Source organism: Balaenoptera acutorostrata, chromosome 9, assembly GCF_949987535.1.
Source record: "Balaenoptera acutorostrata chromosome 9, mBalAcu1.1, whole genome shotgun sequence".
Classification (NCBI taxonomy): Eukaryota; Metazoa; Chordata; class Mammalia; order Artiodactyla; family Balaenopteridae; genus Balaenoptera; species Balaenoptera acutorostrata.
Window position 1 is genome coordinate 55,194,418 of NC_080072.1, and position 18,799 is coordinate 55,213,216.

Consider the following 18,799-nt stretch of genomic DNA (forward strand, 5'->3'; position numbering starts at 1 on the left):
TTTTTGTGCTGCTTTCTGAAAAATTGAGTTTAAATATCAATGTAATACATGCTACCTAAGAAAGAAATTGCAAGTTTTTCTTCATTTTAAAAGATTTGAAACAATTTATGGAGCATTGGGGCTCTTTAGTCTTTACAGATTCGGCAAAATTCTCCTGTGGAACTGTCTGGGACTGGTGCTTTTTTGTGGGGAAATTCCTTGGTAATATTCTCTGTTTCTTCTATGGAAATTCATCTGCTTAGGTTTTCTATCATTAATTGGCTCAGTTTGGTAAATCGTGTTTCCCTTGGAAACAGTCAGTTGTGTCTAAACATGCAAATGTTTTTGCATTAAAGTTTACAAAGTAGTTTATTTTGATTTTTATTTATTTATTTTATTTTATTATTTTATTTTGTCCACTCCACACAGCTTCTGGGATCTCAGTTCCAGGGATCGAACCCTGGCCATGGCAGTGACAGCACCGAATCCTAATCACTAGGCCCCAGGGAACTCCCTCGTTTGATTTTTTAAATTTCTTCTATATCAATTATATCTCCACTATCCTTTCTTCCTTTGTGTATGTGTGGTTTGTCCCTTTTATTCTTGATTACATTAGCTAGTACTATGTTTTTTTCATTAGTTCTTTTTAGAAAACTAAAAATTTATTCATTAGAGCTATTCTTTTTCTAACCTCTCATTAATTTCTGCTTTTATTATTTTCTTCCTGTGGTTTCTTTGTTGCTCTTTTGATAGATATTATGATGTAGGGATTTAATTCATTTATTCTTTCTTTCATTTTTATTCACATGTGTGTTTCTTCAAGATGAACTGTGATTCAACATTTTATGAATTCCAACATTCCAAGAGAGAATTTTGGGAATTGTTGAGATGATTCTAAAATGTATATGGAAGAGTAAGGGTGAATTATAGCCTGGACAATTGTAAGACAGAAGAGCAAGGAGGCTTGCCCTCCTAGATATTAGAGCTAAGTAAATAATTAAGATGGTGTGGCACTGGCAGAGATAGATAAACAGACAATAAAAGAGAATAAAAGCCTGACACAGGCCACAAATGTGTAGAAATCTATTGTATGACAGAGGTGGCACATTACCTCATTGGGGAAGGGAGCGGGGGGGCGGTGAACAAATGGGACTGCACAGAATGGTTCTCATATGTTAAAGATACAGTTGGAACCTAACTCATACTGTATAAACATCCAGATGCAGTAAGGACTTACATATGAAAAACAAACAACAAACTTAAAATTTTTTTTTGATTAATTAATTTATTTTTTGGCTGCTTTGGGTCTTCATTGCTGTGCATGGGCTTTCTCTGGTTGCGGAGAGTGGGAGCTACTCTTCATCACGGTGCAAGGGCTTCTCATTGTGGTGGCTTCTCTTGTTGTGGAGCATGGGCTCTAGAGTGCGCGGGCTTCAGTAGTTGCATCACGTGGGCTCAGTAGTTGTGGCTTGCGGGCTGTAGAGCACAGGTTCAGTAGTTGTGGCGCACAGGCTTAGTTACTCCGTGGCATGTGGGATCTTCCCGGACCAGGGTTTGAACCCGTGTCCCCTGCATTGGCAGGAGGATTCTTAAGAACTGTGCCACCAGGGAAGTCCCAAATTTTAAATTCTTAATGGTAAATATAAGTAGGAAAAGATTTCCTGAATCAGACCAGGCAATGACTATTTAACAAGAGGCTGATGAATATTAATATATTAAAATGTAAAATGTTTGTTCATCCAGTGACACCTTAAAACACAAGCTAAAAATTGGGAGAAGAGATTCGCAATATGTGCAACCTCAAAGGTTAGTAACATGAGTGCATAAAAAACTTCAAATTTAGACAAAAACCACAAAAAAACACTGTAGGGGAATGGAAGAAAATTAAGAATGAGCTTTTCACAGAAGAGGAAACTCCTATGAATAAAGCCACGTGCAACATTCGTGTTCAGGAAGTGCAAGATCCCAACCAGATATCACTCTACACACTAGCAAATAATAATAAGTCTGACCACACCGAGGGCCAGGGAGGTTACACATCTATGGGATCTCGCATATATTTCTGGTAAAGGTATAAACTGGTGCTGCTGTTTTGGGAAAAGTCTGGCACTACTACTGCCAAGCTCCTGCAGTCACATACTCTGACCCAGCAGTCCCTCCGGCTGTTGAGATTCTGGGAGGGAGAAAGGGCACAGTGACAGAGACCAGTGAGAACGCTGATGTCAGAGTCGATCAAAGAGGCTGGCTGTGGGTGTGGAAAGCAGCTTTCCAACGCGAGAGATATTTAAATCGACAATAGACTAGAGCATGAACTTGACATAAAATCATATCCAAATGGCCAATAAACATACGAAAATGTGCTCAACCTCTTAGGCATTAAGAAATCACTATAAGCACAATGAAGTATCCCTGCATACTCACTACAATGGCTAAAATGTTGAGAAGGATGTGGAGCAACTGGAATTCTCATGCGGGCCTTGTGGGTGTAAATTTGTACAACCACGTTGGAAAGTATGTGGCTTTATACCAGGAGACCCAGCCAGTCTATTCCCAGGCACACACACAACAGAAACGTATAGAAATGTGCACCACAAGCCATGTACAGAATGCCTGTACTGCTCTGTGATACATAGGAGAGTTGGGAAGAGAGTAGATCAGAGTTCTCATGAAAAGGAGATTTTTTTTTCCTTTCTTTTTATTGTACTGTGTGAGACAATGGATGTTAACTAAATCTATTGTAATCATTCACAATATATGTGAATCAAACCATCACGCTGTATACCTGAAACTTATACAATGATATTTGTCAATTTTTTCTCCAAAAAATTGGAAAAAAAAAGAAAAGAGAAAAGAATGCCCATAGCAGCACAATTCACAATAGCCAGAAACAGACAACAGCCCAAATACCTCTCAACAGTGAAATGGATGAATTCTGGCATATTCACAGAGTGAAGTCGTATATGGCAACGAGAACAAACGTACTACAAATACACACAATTTGGATGACTCTCAAAATATAATCTTGAGCCAAAAGAGACCGTCCCAGAAGGTATATTGTGTAAGGCTCACTTATTATAAAGTTCGAAGCAGAGACGAGGTTGGTGTGAGGGTCGGAGAGGAGAGGAGTGACGGGCAAGGACACGGGTGCTGGTCAGGTTCTATTTGTCCATCAGAGCAGAGGTCACACCAGTATGTCCACTCTGTGACAAAGTATCACTCCTACACTTAGGATTTGTGCCTTTTACTGTATGCTTGATATATTTCAGTTCAAAGTGTACATTTAAATGGAGAGATTTAGGAGAACCGACAGACAGTTGGATGGAGAGGGACGGAAGAAGTCTAGTGTGACTCTGAGGTTTTGGCCTGAGGAACCAGGTCACTGGAGTCCCCTTTCCTGAGATGGCAAACAGCAGAGGAAAGGCCAGACTGGGCAGGTGAGGGGAGGTCAAGTTCAGTTTGAGACAGGCTGTGATGGACGTGCTGAGCGGGCTGTCAGGGAAGATGTCAAGTAGCCACCTAGCTAGTCAAGTCTGGAGCCTGGGGGGAAGTCAGGGCTGCAGATGCAGTTTGGAAGTGTTTGTCCTGCAGATAGACTCCAAGGCCATGAGCCTGGAGGAAGTCTCTGCAGGAGAGAGGGTGGAGAGAAGAGGGAGGTTCCAAGTGAAACCATGTAACTCAGACTGGGGCTTGAACCTATGGGCTGGGACTCGAACCCAGCCAAAACCCAGACTGAGGCTTGAACCCACAGTCTTTTAACTGAGATCACACACCTGGTCTCAGGACTTAATGAAGCTCAGATTCTTGGTGTCTCATCGCAGAAAGAATTCAGTGAGAGACAAAGAGATAGGTAAGAAGTGGATTTATTTAGAGAGAAACACACTGCACAGACAGAGTGTGGGCCATCTCAGAAGGTGAGAAAGGCACCAGGGTATGGGGTTGTCAGTTTTTATAGAGGTGGGTAATTTCATAGGCTAATGAGTGGGAGGGGTATTCCAGCTATTTTGGGGAAGGGGTGGGGATTTCCAGAAATTGGGCCACTGCCTACTTTTTGACCTTTATGGTTGGCCTTGAACTGTCATGGCGCCTGTGGGTGTGACATTTAGCTTGCTGATATGTTACAATGAGTGTATACTGAGGCTCAAGGTCCACTAGAGGGACTTCCCTGGTGGTCCAGTGGTTAGGACTCTGCGCTTCCACTGCAGGGAGCACGGGTTCGATCCCTGGTTAGGGAACTAAGATTCCACATGCTTCATGGTGTGGCCAAAATTAAACACACACACACAAGTCTAGTGAAGGTCGACTCGTCCACCATCTTGGACTTATTTGGTTCTAATCAGTTTATGTTGTGTCCTCGGGCTATGTCATTCTTTTAAAGGTTGTGCCCTGCCCTCTTCCCTCTTGTTTCACAAGGACTGAGTGGGCAAAAGGGCACTCCAACACAGCCTGGTGAAGGCTAAGAGCCACAATTAGACCCAGGGGCAGCCAGAGGGGCAGGAAAGAAACCAGGAGAGTGTGGAGTCTACAGGCCAAGTGGTTTCAAGGAGCAGGGAGTGACCAACTCTGTCTAAGGCTGCTGAGAGGTCAAGATGAGAGCTGAGAATGGACCACTGGATTCGGCAGCATGGAAGCATTGGTGAACTTGTCAAGGGCAGTTCCATGGAACAATGGCATCTGAAGTCTGGAGGAGGGAGGACAGAATGGGAGGGAAGGATGTGGAATGCAGACGGGGCTCTTCCATGAATAGGGCAGGAGGTGGAGGAGATGGTGGGGCCAAAGGATTTGTAGACAGGAGTTGCTACTGCATGTTTGTGGAGGGGAACAGTGGCAGAAGAGAGGAGACAGTTATTGCAGCCATGTCATTGGGTAGGTGAAGAGGGACAGGATTGCCCTATACTCAGTGCTTTACCTGCCAAGTGGAGGGCAAGATTCAAGCAAACAGAGAAAGGCATCTGGCAGATAAGGTTTTGCTTGAGGAGGCAAATGTCCTTGCCTTCCTCCTTCCTTTACCTGGCTCCAGGGCAAGTGGGTTCAAAGGTTTCTACCAGGAAACAGATCCTTGCCAGGGCGGGGGCAGGGAGGCGTTGGGCTGGGCAGTGTGGGGTGGGGCACCCTCCTCCCCAACCACTAACGCTTACTCAACCTCTGGCAGCAGCAAAAACCAGTAAGTAGGTGCCTCAGACCACAGCAGAGCTCAGAGAAGACACCGGAATCAACCAAAGAGACAGCATGGTGAAGTTTGCACCCTTGTCCGTGCCATGGGAGCGCAGGATGCAAACCTTTGTGGTCCTGCAGTGGGTTTTCTCCTTTCTGGCTCTGGGTAAGGCGGGCTGGGCTGGGGGGACGGGAGGCCATGGGATTCTTCATCTCACCTGCTGGCGCCAGACTGGGTAGGGACTGCTCCCCCCAGGGCTAGTGTTCAGCCTGTACACTGAGGCCACTACACTGGCGTTAAACTGTGGGCGTACTCTTTACAGACTGGTCAATAGCCATTTCACACACCCACACACAAACATGCACGTGCACGCGCACACAAACACACACACACACAAATACCATACACATACCCCATGTCCTCTCTCAGAAGCTCCCCGAAATTTTACAGCTAAAGCAAGCCTCCAGTTCCCTGCCCCTAGCATCCCTGATGATTGACCTGTGTCTCTGCCCTAAGGGTTGTTAAAACATTTAAAATATCCCCGGTTACCCCATTCCACAGATGAGCAGAGAAGCTAATTGCCTTAAATGTCCAAGGCTGTAGGTCTGGGCTTCTCCTACTGCCAGAGGAGGAGAGGGAAGGCGGCAGAGGGAGGAGAGAGGGCTGAGGGCATGGGAGGAGGTGTGGAGCAGGGGCAGGAGGCGACAAGTCGACAAGTAGGCTGCCTCCTGGGCATGGGGCACTGGGGGCCCAGAGCCAGGTGGGCTGAGGCCCGGGGATTACAGGGGATGAGGGACATCTTGCCCAGCTGGCCTTGGGAGAGCTTTCCCAGCAGGAGTGTGTCTGACTGTCCGTGCCCACCCCCAGCCCAGCCCGGGATCCTGGGAATGTCAGGAGCAGCACGGGGAGGTCAAGCAGCGCTGGGGCTGGAGCTAGAGGGAGGGTCGCTGAGCAAAGGGATCTGAGCCCACTCGTGCCAGGAGCAGGAGCTTGTACCTTGTCCCTTATCCTGGGGACAAAGGGGAGCCCAGGAAGCTTTTTGGTACAGGAGTGACAAGGTCCAATCTGTGTGGGACAGGTCTCAGTGCCTGAAGTCTATGGATCTGCTGTGTTTGGGGTGTGGGGCGTAGACCAATAGCAGGTAGTAGCCGCCAGCTAGATCGGGGTCCCCAAGTTATGTGGCATGGGCCAAATCCAGCTCACTGGTTGCTTTTGCATTTGTACAGCCCATGAGCCAAGAATAGTTTTTACATTTTAAATGTTGGCATAATTCAAATGATTATGTGCCTGTGTAATACCCTCCAAGTTGCCCCATATAGCCTCAGAGTCTAAAATATTTACAATCTGGCCCTTTAAGAAAAAGATTGCCTCCCCTGGTCTGGCAGTGGGTGGAAAGAAAGGGCCCCTTTTCAAGGATACTTAGGAGATGAGTCCACAGGGTGGGATTTACAGGCTGGCAGGAGAGTAAGGGCTTCCAGTGGGGGAGTAAACACCACACATGTTGTGAACAGCTGGCTCACGCTGGACATAGAGCAGGCATTTTGGGGAGGGGCAAAGAAGTGGCCGGAGAGGTCAACCAGGACCTGTCACTGAGGACTCAGGGCCCAGAAACAAATACTTTACAGTGGGTTACATGTTTACTCTGTTTCCTTTCCACTCCTCTATAATTCACACACCCACACAGGAAGAAGGTAAGCTCCATTCAAATAGTTGGTCTTGTTCTCAGCTGCATCTCCAGCTCCTAGAAGAGTTGGTGTTGATAAATGTTGAATGAATGAATGTTGGGAGCATGATGTAGACAAAAGAGTAGAATTGAATGCCAGGTCCCAGCCTACTAGCTTGCTGTGGGACCTTAGCCAGTTTGCATACCCTCTCTGGGTCTCAGTAAAGTGGGTTCTTAACATTTTTCCCCCTTGGTGTTACAAGGTGTCTCCCTTCCTAAGGGACTGAAAAGATCCCCAAGTTTGGGTTTTGCCTGCTGACAGGAGTTAAAAGGTGACCTCAGGGTGAGGGGGATGGTGGAGAGTTCTTTCTGTCAAGTGCAAGTTCCTCTTGTGTGGGTTTTTTCCTAACCTTAACATGCAATGTTAGTTATAAAAATGAATATGTGCTGTTGTAACACATCCAAACAAAATAGGTATCCTAAAAGTGAAAGACTTCCCCAAATCCTACCCTCCAGGGAGCCACTATTTTTATTTATTTATTTATTTATTTATTTATTTATTTATTTATTTATTTTGGGCCGTACACATCGTGGCTTGTGTGAAAGCAGCCGTGAAAGCGCGGAGTCCTAACCACTGGACGGCCAGGGAATTCCCTCCAGGGAGCCACTATTAACAACTCGGTTTTATTCTCTACAGGCGGTTTTCTGAAAGGGGGAGCGACCCACATAGACTTTTGATTTTGCCCAAGGGCAGAGAGTCCTAGCTGAGGTTCTTTATCATTTTCTCACATTAAATATTTGTTATGTAAATAAAAATGATAAAATCTAAGTCAACTGCCAAGCCATCCTTATCCCTTATCTCCTGGCACCTGCCTCCTCCCTCCAGATCTGCAGGTGTCCTTCCATCCTCTATGCATGGGCATCACAAGGGTGGACATGTTATTCTTCATGCAAATGGTGGCATTTCATTCCCACTCTTCTGCAACTTTCCCTTTCAAGTTTTTTATTAAAAAAACTTAAAGGCAAACAAAAAAGTGATCAACTCACCAGGAGTGTGGTTCGTCCTTTTTCTGAATCCTCCAGGAATCACGAGGCTGATGTGAGAGAATGGGTTCCAGCAGCCATTGGCCAGCAGGCCTGGGAAGGAGGGGAAATGCCTGGAGGGGAGCTGCCTGCGATGGCAGTGACTCAGGGCTACCGCTCCTTCTGGCTGTTTAAGAGACGCCAGATGAATGGGTTTGAGTGTGAAGCCTCCCCATTTTTCATTATTAGTAACTAATTCAATGCTATTTTAAAATAAAGTACAGAGGTGGAAGAAACCCAAGTGTCCATCGGTCCATTGATGGATGAATGTATAGCAAATGCCGCAAATAACACAATGGAATGTTATTCAGCCATAAAAAGGAAGGAGTTTCTGAAACGTACAACAACATGGGTGAATCTTGAGGACGTTGTGCTAAGTGAGATACGCCAGTCTCTCTCTCTCTCACACACACACACACACACACACACACACACTCACGTATTTTATGATTCCTCTTATGTGGGGTTTGTAGACTAATCAAATTCATGGAGACCTAAAAGAGAATGGTGGTTGGCAGGGGCTGGGGGAGGGGGACATGGGAGTTTTTGTTTAACGGGTACAGAGGTTCAGTTTGGGAAAATGAAAAGAGTTCTGGGAATGGATGGTCACGATGGTCAACGTGAATGAATTTAATGCCACTGAACTGTACACTTAAAAATGGTTCAGATGATAAAGTTTATGTTACATATATTTTACCACCATAGAAATTTAAAACAACAAAACAAGTGCCCCCAAACACAGCACTGGAAAGTCAGCTCCATGAGGGCAGGAATTTTTCTCTGTTGTTCACGGCTGAACCACCAACACCTGGCACATAGGTGTTCTGTGTAAAGTGAACATCTGTGAGCCCCAACCTATTTTCTCTGGCTTATGAATTTTACTACTGTTCAGACTGGGTCAAAAGTCCCCTTCTCCTGGAAGCCTGCCAGGAATGACAGACCCAGTCTACCCCACTTTCAGATGCAATACAACCGAAGGCTGACATTTCTAAGAGTGTGGGTGCATGGTGTTGAGTGGAAGGAATGGGATGGGGAGGGAGAAATATTCTCTGGGAATGATGTTCCATTAGCATCAGGTTAGGGTCAGCCCCACAGACCTCCTGACCCTGAGATGAAGCCAGGATTAGCTTGCAGCAAGGGACTTGGAATCATAGGTAAGAAGGTATTTCCTCACTTGGCCTGGTCCTAGCCATGCTGCACCCCAACCCATGGGCCAGCCACAAGTTGGCCTCTTCCTTCCTCCCTCCTTCACCAGGAAAGGGCATGGCAGGAAGAGGAAGCAGCATAAGCAAAAGCTAAGAGATTGAAGGAACTCAGTCTCTCAGTGTAGGTACACTGAGCAGTTTCATGTGGCCGGAGCATGGGGTGCATGTGGGTGAGTGAGGCCGGAGTCGGAGGGGGATCAGACCAGCCGTGGGGAGCCTGAATGCCAGGCTGAGCTACATGGGCTGTTTTTAAAGTTATGAGAAAACCATGGAAGGACTTTAATTAGAGGCGGGATCTGGCAGGATTTATCTATGGAAAGATGGGCGCGAGGGGACAGAGAGAGGGCTGGGCAGAGAGAATGTCTCCTTTTTCTCTGAGGGCCCAAAGGGTGGAAATGAGAAACAGTTAAACTAGTCACTTCTCCCCCAGGCATTTATTGAGCACCTGGTGAATACAGATGCTTAACTGGACAGAGAGGAGGTGGAGGGGGAAGACTGGAGTGAATGAGGCAGCCTGGTGCAGTGGGAAAAAATGAGTTTGGAGCTAGGCCTACCTGGCTTTAAATCCAGGCTCCCAGTGTGACACTGCATGGGTGCATTCCTTCCTCTTTGAAGGCAGGGGAGGCCAACCCCTTCTCCCTGGGGTGAGGGCTGGACAGGACAGTGCTGCTAGTGATGGGCATAGGGGGAGAAATCCTTCCTTCACCCCTCTGACCACTGATGGTTCCTGCTTCCTTCCCCAGCCCAGATCTGCATTGTGGTCTTCATAGGTCTCCTGTTCACAAGATTCTGGATCTTCAGTATCCTGTATGCAACCTGGTGGTACCTGGACCGAGACAAGCCACGGCAGGGGGGCAGGCGCATTGAGGCCTCAAGGCGCTGGGTCATATGGAAGTACATGAAGGACTATTTCCCCGTCTCGGTGAGTAATGGGGCTGGCTGGGGTGTGGCCAGGACCGTAGTGCCCCACGTGTCCGTGGGGAAGTGTGGCCCTGTGTGCAGTGAGCAGAATACTGGGCTGGGAGGTAGGAGCGGGCTTCCACCACTATGTGGCCTGGGGAAGAGTCCAGCTTCTGTCTGGCCATGGTTTCCCACCTGCAGGGATGTGGGGCCAGTATGAGGACTGATGAATGAACAGGATTTGAAGGAGCTCTGTGGGCCATGTAGTGTGGCACACATGTGTATCTTATAGGTATAAACCCCTCAGTAGCCATGCTTGGGGGTGAAGGTAATAAACTTAAGGTCCTAAGAGACCCTCTAGCCCCACACTTCATAAGAGGAGGAGACTAACCCCTAGAGAGGGACAAGGATGTGATCAAGTTCACGTACAAAGTTCTTTTACTGGTTTAAAGTTTGTACATTAAGTCAGTTTAAAGGGACAGGGGAGAGGACCCTGAACTTGTTCTCAGATTCTGTCCCTCACTCTGGTATGTTAGGCATCCTTGGACAAGGCCTTGCCCCATTCTAAATCTTAGTTTACAAATGTATCCCGTGAGCACACTGATCCCTCCCAGTTGAGTGCTTTTGAATCTCTGACTTTCTGACTCAGGGCACCTCATGGCCTTTTGGACCCTTGACCCTGGACCCAATTCAGTCCTGAGTGGAGCAGAATCCTTGATTTGAGTGAACTGACCTTGGCTCCTTTCCTGAATCCCAGACAGACTAAACTCTTGGGTATAAGCAGCTGGGCAGGGATGATTTATTGTCCAGATAGGATGGGGAAGGCAATGGGGACTCAGAGAGGTGCCAGACAGGGGCAGGTGGCCCTCCTCTGGAAACAGGAGAGAAGAAACAGAGAGAGTGTGGCCTCTGGAGCTGAACAGACTAGGTTCTGTTATCAGTTCTGCAACATACAAGTGGTGTGACCTTGGGTGAGTTATACAGTCTCTCTGAGCCTCAGTTTCCTCATATGTAAAGTGGAGATGATGCCACATACATCATTGGGTTGTGTGGATTCCATGAGACAGCAAGTAAAGCACTTTGTATGTTCTCAGTAAACTAGTAGTTTTTATTATTTTACTGAATCGCTGGGGATTCTGGGGAGATGTGGGCATGGCTATGGGTCTAGGGAGGACTCTGATAGCCCAGAGACCGGCTGTTCTGCCCTTCACACCTGCATGGCTTCTCCCACCCCAGTCTGGGAGCCCCACCTCTTCCTGGCCCTCCAGAAATTAGGCCCCCAGCTGGTAAAGCGATAGGGAATGGAGGAAACAGGCTCAAAGAGGGTAAACAGCTTGGCCAAGTCATGGGCACTCAGCAGCAGAGTCAGAGTTCCTGCCTTGCTCCCTTCTGAGAGTTCTGGGGCCCAGCAAGGACTAGCAAGGGCTGGGCAACAGCTCGGGTACAGGAGCCCTTAGCATCCAGTGAGCAGGGCCTCCTGGGCAAAGGAAAAGGGTGCGATGGGGCAGGGCAAGGCAGGGCAACAGGGCAGGGGCTGGGCAGAGGGCAGGAAGTTGGCTGGCAGAGGCTTCCATGCTCATTAGGGGTGATAGATGTTGAAGGGCAGAGCGAGTGGGCAGTGTTGAGCCAACCTGAGGGGCCCGGGTGGGAGCAGTCTTCCTCGACCCCATATCTGCTTCCTCTGCAGGGTACCCTCCCAGGACCTTGTCAGCAGAAACGAGCAGGGTTTGCTGGGTCCCGAGGGAAGCCATGGGAATGTCATGGGCAGAGTCCCTCATCCCCACCCCAGGACCTCTGAACTTTGAGATTCTGAATTCCCATCCCTCCCTCTCCTCTTCCCAGGCTCGCTCTTCTGTGCCAGGAAGGCCAGAGTCTCCATGGGAAAGTATGGCCTGTAGCCTGAGAGTGTTTGTGACATCAGCTACCAAGCCAAAGAAAACTATAAGTGGTTTCTGGCCTCAAGCAGAGCTTTGTAGATTCTGGCTCTGTGGTCTCACTCCACACTGTGAGCTAAATCCTGAGTCCACCAGAGAAGGAAGGGCGGCCTGCGAAGGGAAGAGCGCAAGCTCAGGCCCAGAAGCCTGCCACCGCGTGGTTTCTGAGCAATAGTGTGACTAAAGCAGAAGGTGCGCCTGGGAATGAGGCTGGAGAGGTTTTTAGGGATAAGGTAATGGAGGCCAGTGCAGGCCATTCCGCAGAACTGGAGCTCTTCAACTGAAAGCTCTCCATCCCGCGACCTCCAAAGGACAGCATCTGGCTCTCTTTACAGCTGGAGCTGCTGACAGCTGCAGAAAATGAGGCTGAGCAGCTCTGTGCCTGTCCTATCCACCATCCCCCTGCTCCTCCCCCAGCCAGTTAGCTCACCAGGAGGGTTTCTCAACCCTGGCACTACTGACACTGGTGGGACACTGGACCTGTTTTGCAGAAATTCCACGTGCACAGTGTTCAGGATTGTTGCCCACTGCAGGCCTGTGGCATCACCACCTGCAGAGGGCGGGCTGTACCACCAAGAGGCCTGCAGGGAGTGAGAAGATGAGCACTTTGACTTGCCTGTCCTGGGCTGGGAGCCTGCAGGGGTGGCGCTGGGGCCTGCGGATTCTGGACCCCACCACCTCCCTGGAGACCCTCCTACTCTTCCACATACTTTCAAAGCGCAGGCCCTGCAGGGATCTTAGGGTGGCCAGGAGGTAGGGGGTCCCGGATAAGGAGTCCCCACTCTGCTGGAGCTTCCCCACACTCACAAGCCTCTGCCTTCCCTGTCAAATGCATGTGGATCCCTGAGCTTCTATCAGCTCTTACTGTGATTTTATGAACTAGCATCTAGTGGTGAATTTCAAGCAACATTAGGGCACAGTCTCTGTGTCTTGGAGCTTTCCAACCTCACCCTTAGCCTTCCTAAAGAGCTAATGGTGGAGAATCAGGCACTGTTTCCCCCAGGAGGAGCTGGCTCCACCTCCTGTTACCCTTCTCGGCACAGCTGGTGACGTTCTGCACGCATTGTCTTGCTTTTTCACATGACAAGTGATTGTGGCATCTCCCCATATCAGGACAGGAAGAGCTATGTCGTACATCCCTATGGCTACACAGTGGCCCATGAGGGAATGTTCCATAATTTGTCTAAATGGGCCCCGCTGATGGACATTTGAGTGGATGCTAAGTTTTGGTATCACTAAAAATAATGCTTCAGTTAATAATCTTGTTCAGATGTCATTTTGCACAAGTATGAGAAATTCTGTAGCTAAATTCCTCAGCAGTGGAGTTGCTGGCCTAAAAGGTCAGTTACGTTTTTCAATTGTAATATCGATAAATACTGCCTCATTGCATTTAGACAGGTTGTACAAAATTATTTTCCCACTAGCTGAGAAAGAGAATTCACAAGCAAGTGCTTCAGTGCAGGGAGCCAGGTATGTTTTTCAAGAAACACACCGAGATGTGTTCCTAAGGAAACACCTTTCCCAATGAGAATAACCAGAATTATCTCTTCTTGTCCTTATTTTCACGTCCAATAAATCCCCACCGAATGAGTGGAAGAGGTTTGTCCTCATCTGGGAAGCAATGGCGCCTCCACCTGTGGTCCCCTCAGCCTTTCTGCAAAGGGTCAAGGGTAACCAGAGGGCATACTGGGGGGTGGGGGTTTGCAGAGATCAAGTCCAGGTCAAGGACAGGACAATTTGGGGCTGTTCAGCTTGGGTAGGGCAGACAGGATCAGACCCCCATTGCTGTCCCTTGGGTCTCACCAGGCTGCTCTGAGAGCGGGCAGCCAGGCCTCTGGGGCCCGAAGGCAACAGGAATCCTCAGGGTCATTCTGAAAATTTCAGCTTGGTGACAGGATGAACTTTCACGGTGCCAGAGCTGAGCCAGAGTGGAATGGACTGCTCATGCCTGGAAGTGCAAATTGCAGGGCCTGTGCAGAATTGTCAGGGAGCCTCCTGCCAGGGGCTTAGGGCTTGGGCCGGGGGCCTCAGGGCCTCCAACTCTGATGGCTGTGCCTCCCAGATAACAGGGCTCCTAAAGGGCAGGCCCGGCAGTTACTGGCAGAGTGGGGAAGGGGTTGGTCACACACACAATCACTGCCCCGGCAGTAATCTTTGCACACTGAAGCCTGTCCAGTAAATGGCGGGAGCAGCATTTGTTAACTCAGTTCCTCTCCTTCCACCCTCACCCCACTTTGCCTGGAAGCTGCTAATGACAAACAGCTCTCCTCTCCCACTCCCTCTACAATATCTAGTGGTCTCCCCGGCACCCTCCATGCTGCAGGACTGACCAGACCAGGGCAGAGCTGCCAATGGCCAGGGGAAGAGGTGGATGGATGGCAACGAAGGTCTGACATGGGGGGAGCAGAGAACCACCAGGGAGACATTTGCATTGTACAGCGGGGTAAACAGGACTAGGGCCAGTCTCCAGGTCTGCACGCTCTTTCAACCACCCCTGATACATCTTGCAAATGCTCACTCCCAGGTCCTAAGCACCAAATTTTCTCATAGGGAGTTTTGTTAAAATAGGGCTCTTCAAGCATAGTGGCACCCCTGTGTGGCCCTTGATGGTGTATGAACTATACCAATTATAATTCAATGTATCAGTTATGATTATCCTGTCCTGCAGTCTTGGTAATTCCATGGCACTCACGGACCTAAGCTTCTCAGCGGTCCTGGGAGGTAGGTGGGACAGGGTCAGATGCCCGCATTTGATAAATTAAAAGCCAGAGAGGGAAGCAATTTGTCCGAAGCCAGCAGTGAGTCAGAGACACAGATGGCACCACGGTCTCCCTAGATGCATTCAAATGCATATCTCCATCTTCATAAGAACCTGAGGCTCAGAGACGGGGAGCAAGTTGCTCAGGGTCACACTGGTGATGGCAGAATCAGGGAGGGCCTGAGATCCAGCCCCGACTCACGAGGTTGCTATCCCTGCAGCTGGTCAAGACCGTGGAGCTGGACCCCTCCCGGAACTACCTCGCTGGCTTCCACCCCCATGGGGTCCTGGCGGCCGGAGCTTTTACCAACCTGTGCACCGAGAGCACCGGCTTTTCTTCACTGTTCCCCGGCATCCGCCCACATCTGATGATGCTGAACTTGTGGTTCTGGGCCCCTTTCTTCAGGGATTACATCATGTCAGGGGGTGAGTCTTCCCACCCCTGGGTAGCCCAGGAAGATGAGGGCTGGAGGCATGGAGGAGGGATTTTAAGGAGGACTTCTAACAATTCTGTACTTAATCCAAGAACATGTGTAGTGGAGAAGGAGGCTAGACCCAAGGAAGCACTTCCCACAGCTCCGTGCCCAGCAAAGAGCTCGGCAAGGGGTCGGGAAGAGGAGGAGGACTCAGCCCCAGTCCTCAGGGAACTCCCAGTTTGGGGGTGGAGCCCAGAGCACACCTCCTCCACCATCCCTGCCCCCTTCACACCATACTTGACCTTCTTCCTCTCCCCAGGGCTGGTCTCAGCAGACAAGGAGAGCGCCACTCACATTCTCAACAGGAAGGGAGGTGGCAGCCTGCTGGCCATCATTGTCGGGGGCGCCCAGGAGGCACTGGACGCCAGGCCTGGAGCCTACAGGCTGTTGCTGCGGAACCGCAAGGGCTTCGTCAGGCTCGCCCTGATGCACGGGTATCGGGGCAGAGGGCTCTCGGTTCAGTTGGAGATCGGCAAGGATTGTATTTTAGTGGGAAGACAGCAGAGATTAATGCAGATCCTATTTTGGCAGAGAGACTTTTTTTAAAAATTTATTTATTTTATTTATTTATTTTTGGCTGCGTTGGGTCTTCGTTGCTGCACACAGGCTTTCTCTAGTTGCGGCGAGCGGGGGCTACTCTTCGTTGCGGCACACAGGCTTCTCATTGCAGAGCACAGGCTCTAGGTGCCCGGGCTTCAGTAGTTGTGGCGCATGGGCTTAGGTGCTCCGAGGCATGTGGGATCTTCGCGGACCAGGACTTGAACCCGTGTCCCCTGCATTGGCAGGTGGATTCTTAACCACTGTGCCACCAGTGAAGCCCTGGCAGGGAGATTTTCAATCCATTCACAATGAAGATTCTGTGTTGGTGACGATGTACTGTCTCATTCCCAAATACCCGGAAAAGAGTCTAGAAGGGAGATTTGGTGATTAAAGGGACTAAGTGTCAAGGGTCATACTGCTGAAAGCTTGCATTAGGTCTGAGACGGAGGGGATCTGGGAGAATGGAGTTTGGGGCATTGCTTAGAACTATTCTCCTACCTTGGATCATCTTTGAAGAATACAAGCTAACTGGGGCAGGTGAGATTTTTCCAAAGTTTGCAAATGTTTTTTTATCTGGGAGGACTCTCTGTAGCATTCTAGTCTCCCTGTCGTGTTACAACTGCCAGGCAGTGGCCCTGAGAGGAGCTGGGACCTGCCCACAATCACAAAGCAAGGCCATAGCAGGACTGGGAGACACCAGAGGCCTCCTACTTCTGGCCCAGGGCTCTGTTCTCTACCCCAATTCCTGGTCACTGGGTCCCTGCAGGAAGCTAGGTGACAAGCTTGCACCTTCTTGCACCTCCTAACCCTCTCTCCTGTCTCCCTCCAGGGCAGCTCTGGTGCCGATCTTCTCCTTTGGGGAGAATGACCTATTTGACCAGGTTGACAACTCTCCTGGCTCCTGGTTGCGCCGGACCCAGAACCGACTGCAGAAGATCATGCGAGTCTCCCTCCCACTCTTCCATGGCCGTGGTGTCTTCCAGTACAGCTTTGGTCTTATGCCCTACCGCCAGCCCATCACCACCGTGGGTGAGCCAAGACCCAGGCTGGGATGGGGAAGCCTACAGGGCAAGGGGCCCAGGCTGTGTGCTGCAAGGGGACATGCACATGGGCCAGACACATCTTTGACCTTGTGGAACTCACATTCTAGACTGGGAAACAGTCACACAGGCAGATATAAGGCAGTCTGGGAGGAGAACTCTAACAGAGACACAAAGAACCGTAGCCACTACTGAGTACCGAGCACCTGCTGTGTGCCAGGCGCTGTACTGACTCCTTACATGCAGCAGCTCAGTTATTCCAACAACCTTGGAGGCAGGGACTATCATCCCCATTTCACTGATGGCAAACTGAGACTCAGAGAAGTTAAATCATTTCCAAAAGAACACCCTGCCCTTGAGTAACTAAGTTGAGGTTTGGTCAGGATCTATTTGACTTTTTTATTACATCAAAGAAGGAAGGTTTAATTCGGACCAGATGATCTCATAAGGCTTATTGGAGAAGATGGATACAAGGGAAGGGCATTCCAGGTGTTAGAATTGTGTGTAAAGTAGCAATCAGCAGGCTATGAAAGAGAGCCTGAGGGATTTTCCTGTAAATAATGGGCATGGGCTTCAGTGCATGGACTTAGCACCATCTTTCCAGCTATTTGGACAGCTCATTTGCTTTCTTCTTGGATGCCACCTAGGTTCCAATGGCAAAGCTTGTAGAGAGAGGTCTGTTCATCTCCAACCACCCACTCATTTCTTAGTTGAGTACAGACTTGGTCAGCTCCCTACACCATGACTTTCCCTGGGTTGTGTGGTAATATTTTCATGAATATAATTCACAAGTGCTGCCTCCAGAGCCATTCCCAAGAGGAGAACACATAGCAGCTTCTTTCTGAGCCAGGCAGAACCAGAGGAAGGAGGTAGATAGGGCCTCCCGATTCCTCCCTAGAAAGGGGGCACTGCAGGCCAGCATGGAGAGAGAGGGGGAAAGAAGGGCGCTTGGGCTGTGGGCTGCCTCCCCCCAAGACATACAGGCGCTTCCCATCACGGTATCTGAGACTCTCAGAACCACCTGGCCTGGAGGTTAAGAGCACATCCCCAGGGCTTACCACCTGGCACTGATTCTTCCTGGCTATGTGACCTTGAACAAGTTACTTAACCTCCTTGAGCCTCATTGCCTGGCCCGTCAAACAGGAATAATAGCAGGTTCTATCCATATAGGATTGTTAGGACGATTATAGGAGATATTGCTTGTAAATGCCAGCTGGTGGTATTGTTAATATATCAGAATCTTGGAGTTGCCCTAACATCTTAGAACTTATCACCCAAAATAGAATTGAAAGTGAGACAGTAAGAGCACTTTCCTGCACCGAAGACCATTGTGGTGTGAACCCCAAGTGCCCTGCAACTCCGGTGGTTCCTGCTCTGGGCCACCTCACTCCTTTGTGTCTTGCAGTGGGGGCGCCCATCGAGGTGCAGAAGACACCGTGTCCCTCTCAGGAAGAGGTGGACAACCTGCACCAGCGCTACATGAAGGAGCTAAGCAACCTCTTCGAAGCCCACAAGCTCAAGTACAACGTCCCCAGTGACCAACACTTGGAATTCTGCTAGTGCCTCCCCAGAGGAGGGGCTGCCCCAAAGGACAGGGCTGGCATTAGGGAGAATAGAGGGAGGGGCTGTGATCCCAGAAGGTTTCCCGGAGGTGTCCGTTGAACACATCTCCAAAGCCTTCGATGGCTCCTGCGTTTCTAACCCATGCCAGGCCCCGAGTCACAACTGGCAACGTGGCAGAGGAGACCAGACTCTGGCATCGGTGATTTGCACTCCTGCTGTGACCCCTCTGCAAGGAGCCCTCTCCTTGGTCTGCCCACCTGAGAAATGGGAGAGATGCTGGGAGAGAATAATGTCTGTGTTCTCCGTCCCCTGTGGTCCTGTCACTCAGTGGGCAGGAAAAATTACCAGGTTTTTCTTCCTCTGCCTTGAGTGACAGCTGCAAGAAGCCACCAGCTGCAGCCTTCTCCTACAATTTCCCTCGTCCTGCATCCGGCCTGTCCCAGCTCCTCCCTCCCTGAGCTGGAGAGGAGGGCGAGGCCACAAAGCCCCTGCACTCGCCCTGGGCA

General features: G+C 49.5%; 1 protein-coding gene across 1 annotated transcript; it reads left to right on the forward strand.

Annotated features, from left to right (window-relative positions):
* Positions 1-5,167: 5,167 nt before the first annotated feature.
* On the forward strand, positions 5,168-18,290 carry MOGAT2 (monoacylglycerol O-acyltransferase 2). The gene is made up of 6 exons (XM_007194067.2): positions 5,168-5,296; positions 9,826-10,004; positions 14,896-15,100; positions 15,410-15,584; positions 16,520-16,719; positions 18,136-18,290. The coding sequence occupies exons 1-6, from the start codon at positions 5,206-5,208 to the stop codon at positions 18,288-18,290; spliced, it is 1,005 nt and encodes a 334-aa protein (XP_007194129.2). The 5' UTR covers positions 5,168-5,205.
* The last annotated feature ends 509 nt before the right edge of the window (positions 18,291-18,799 follow it).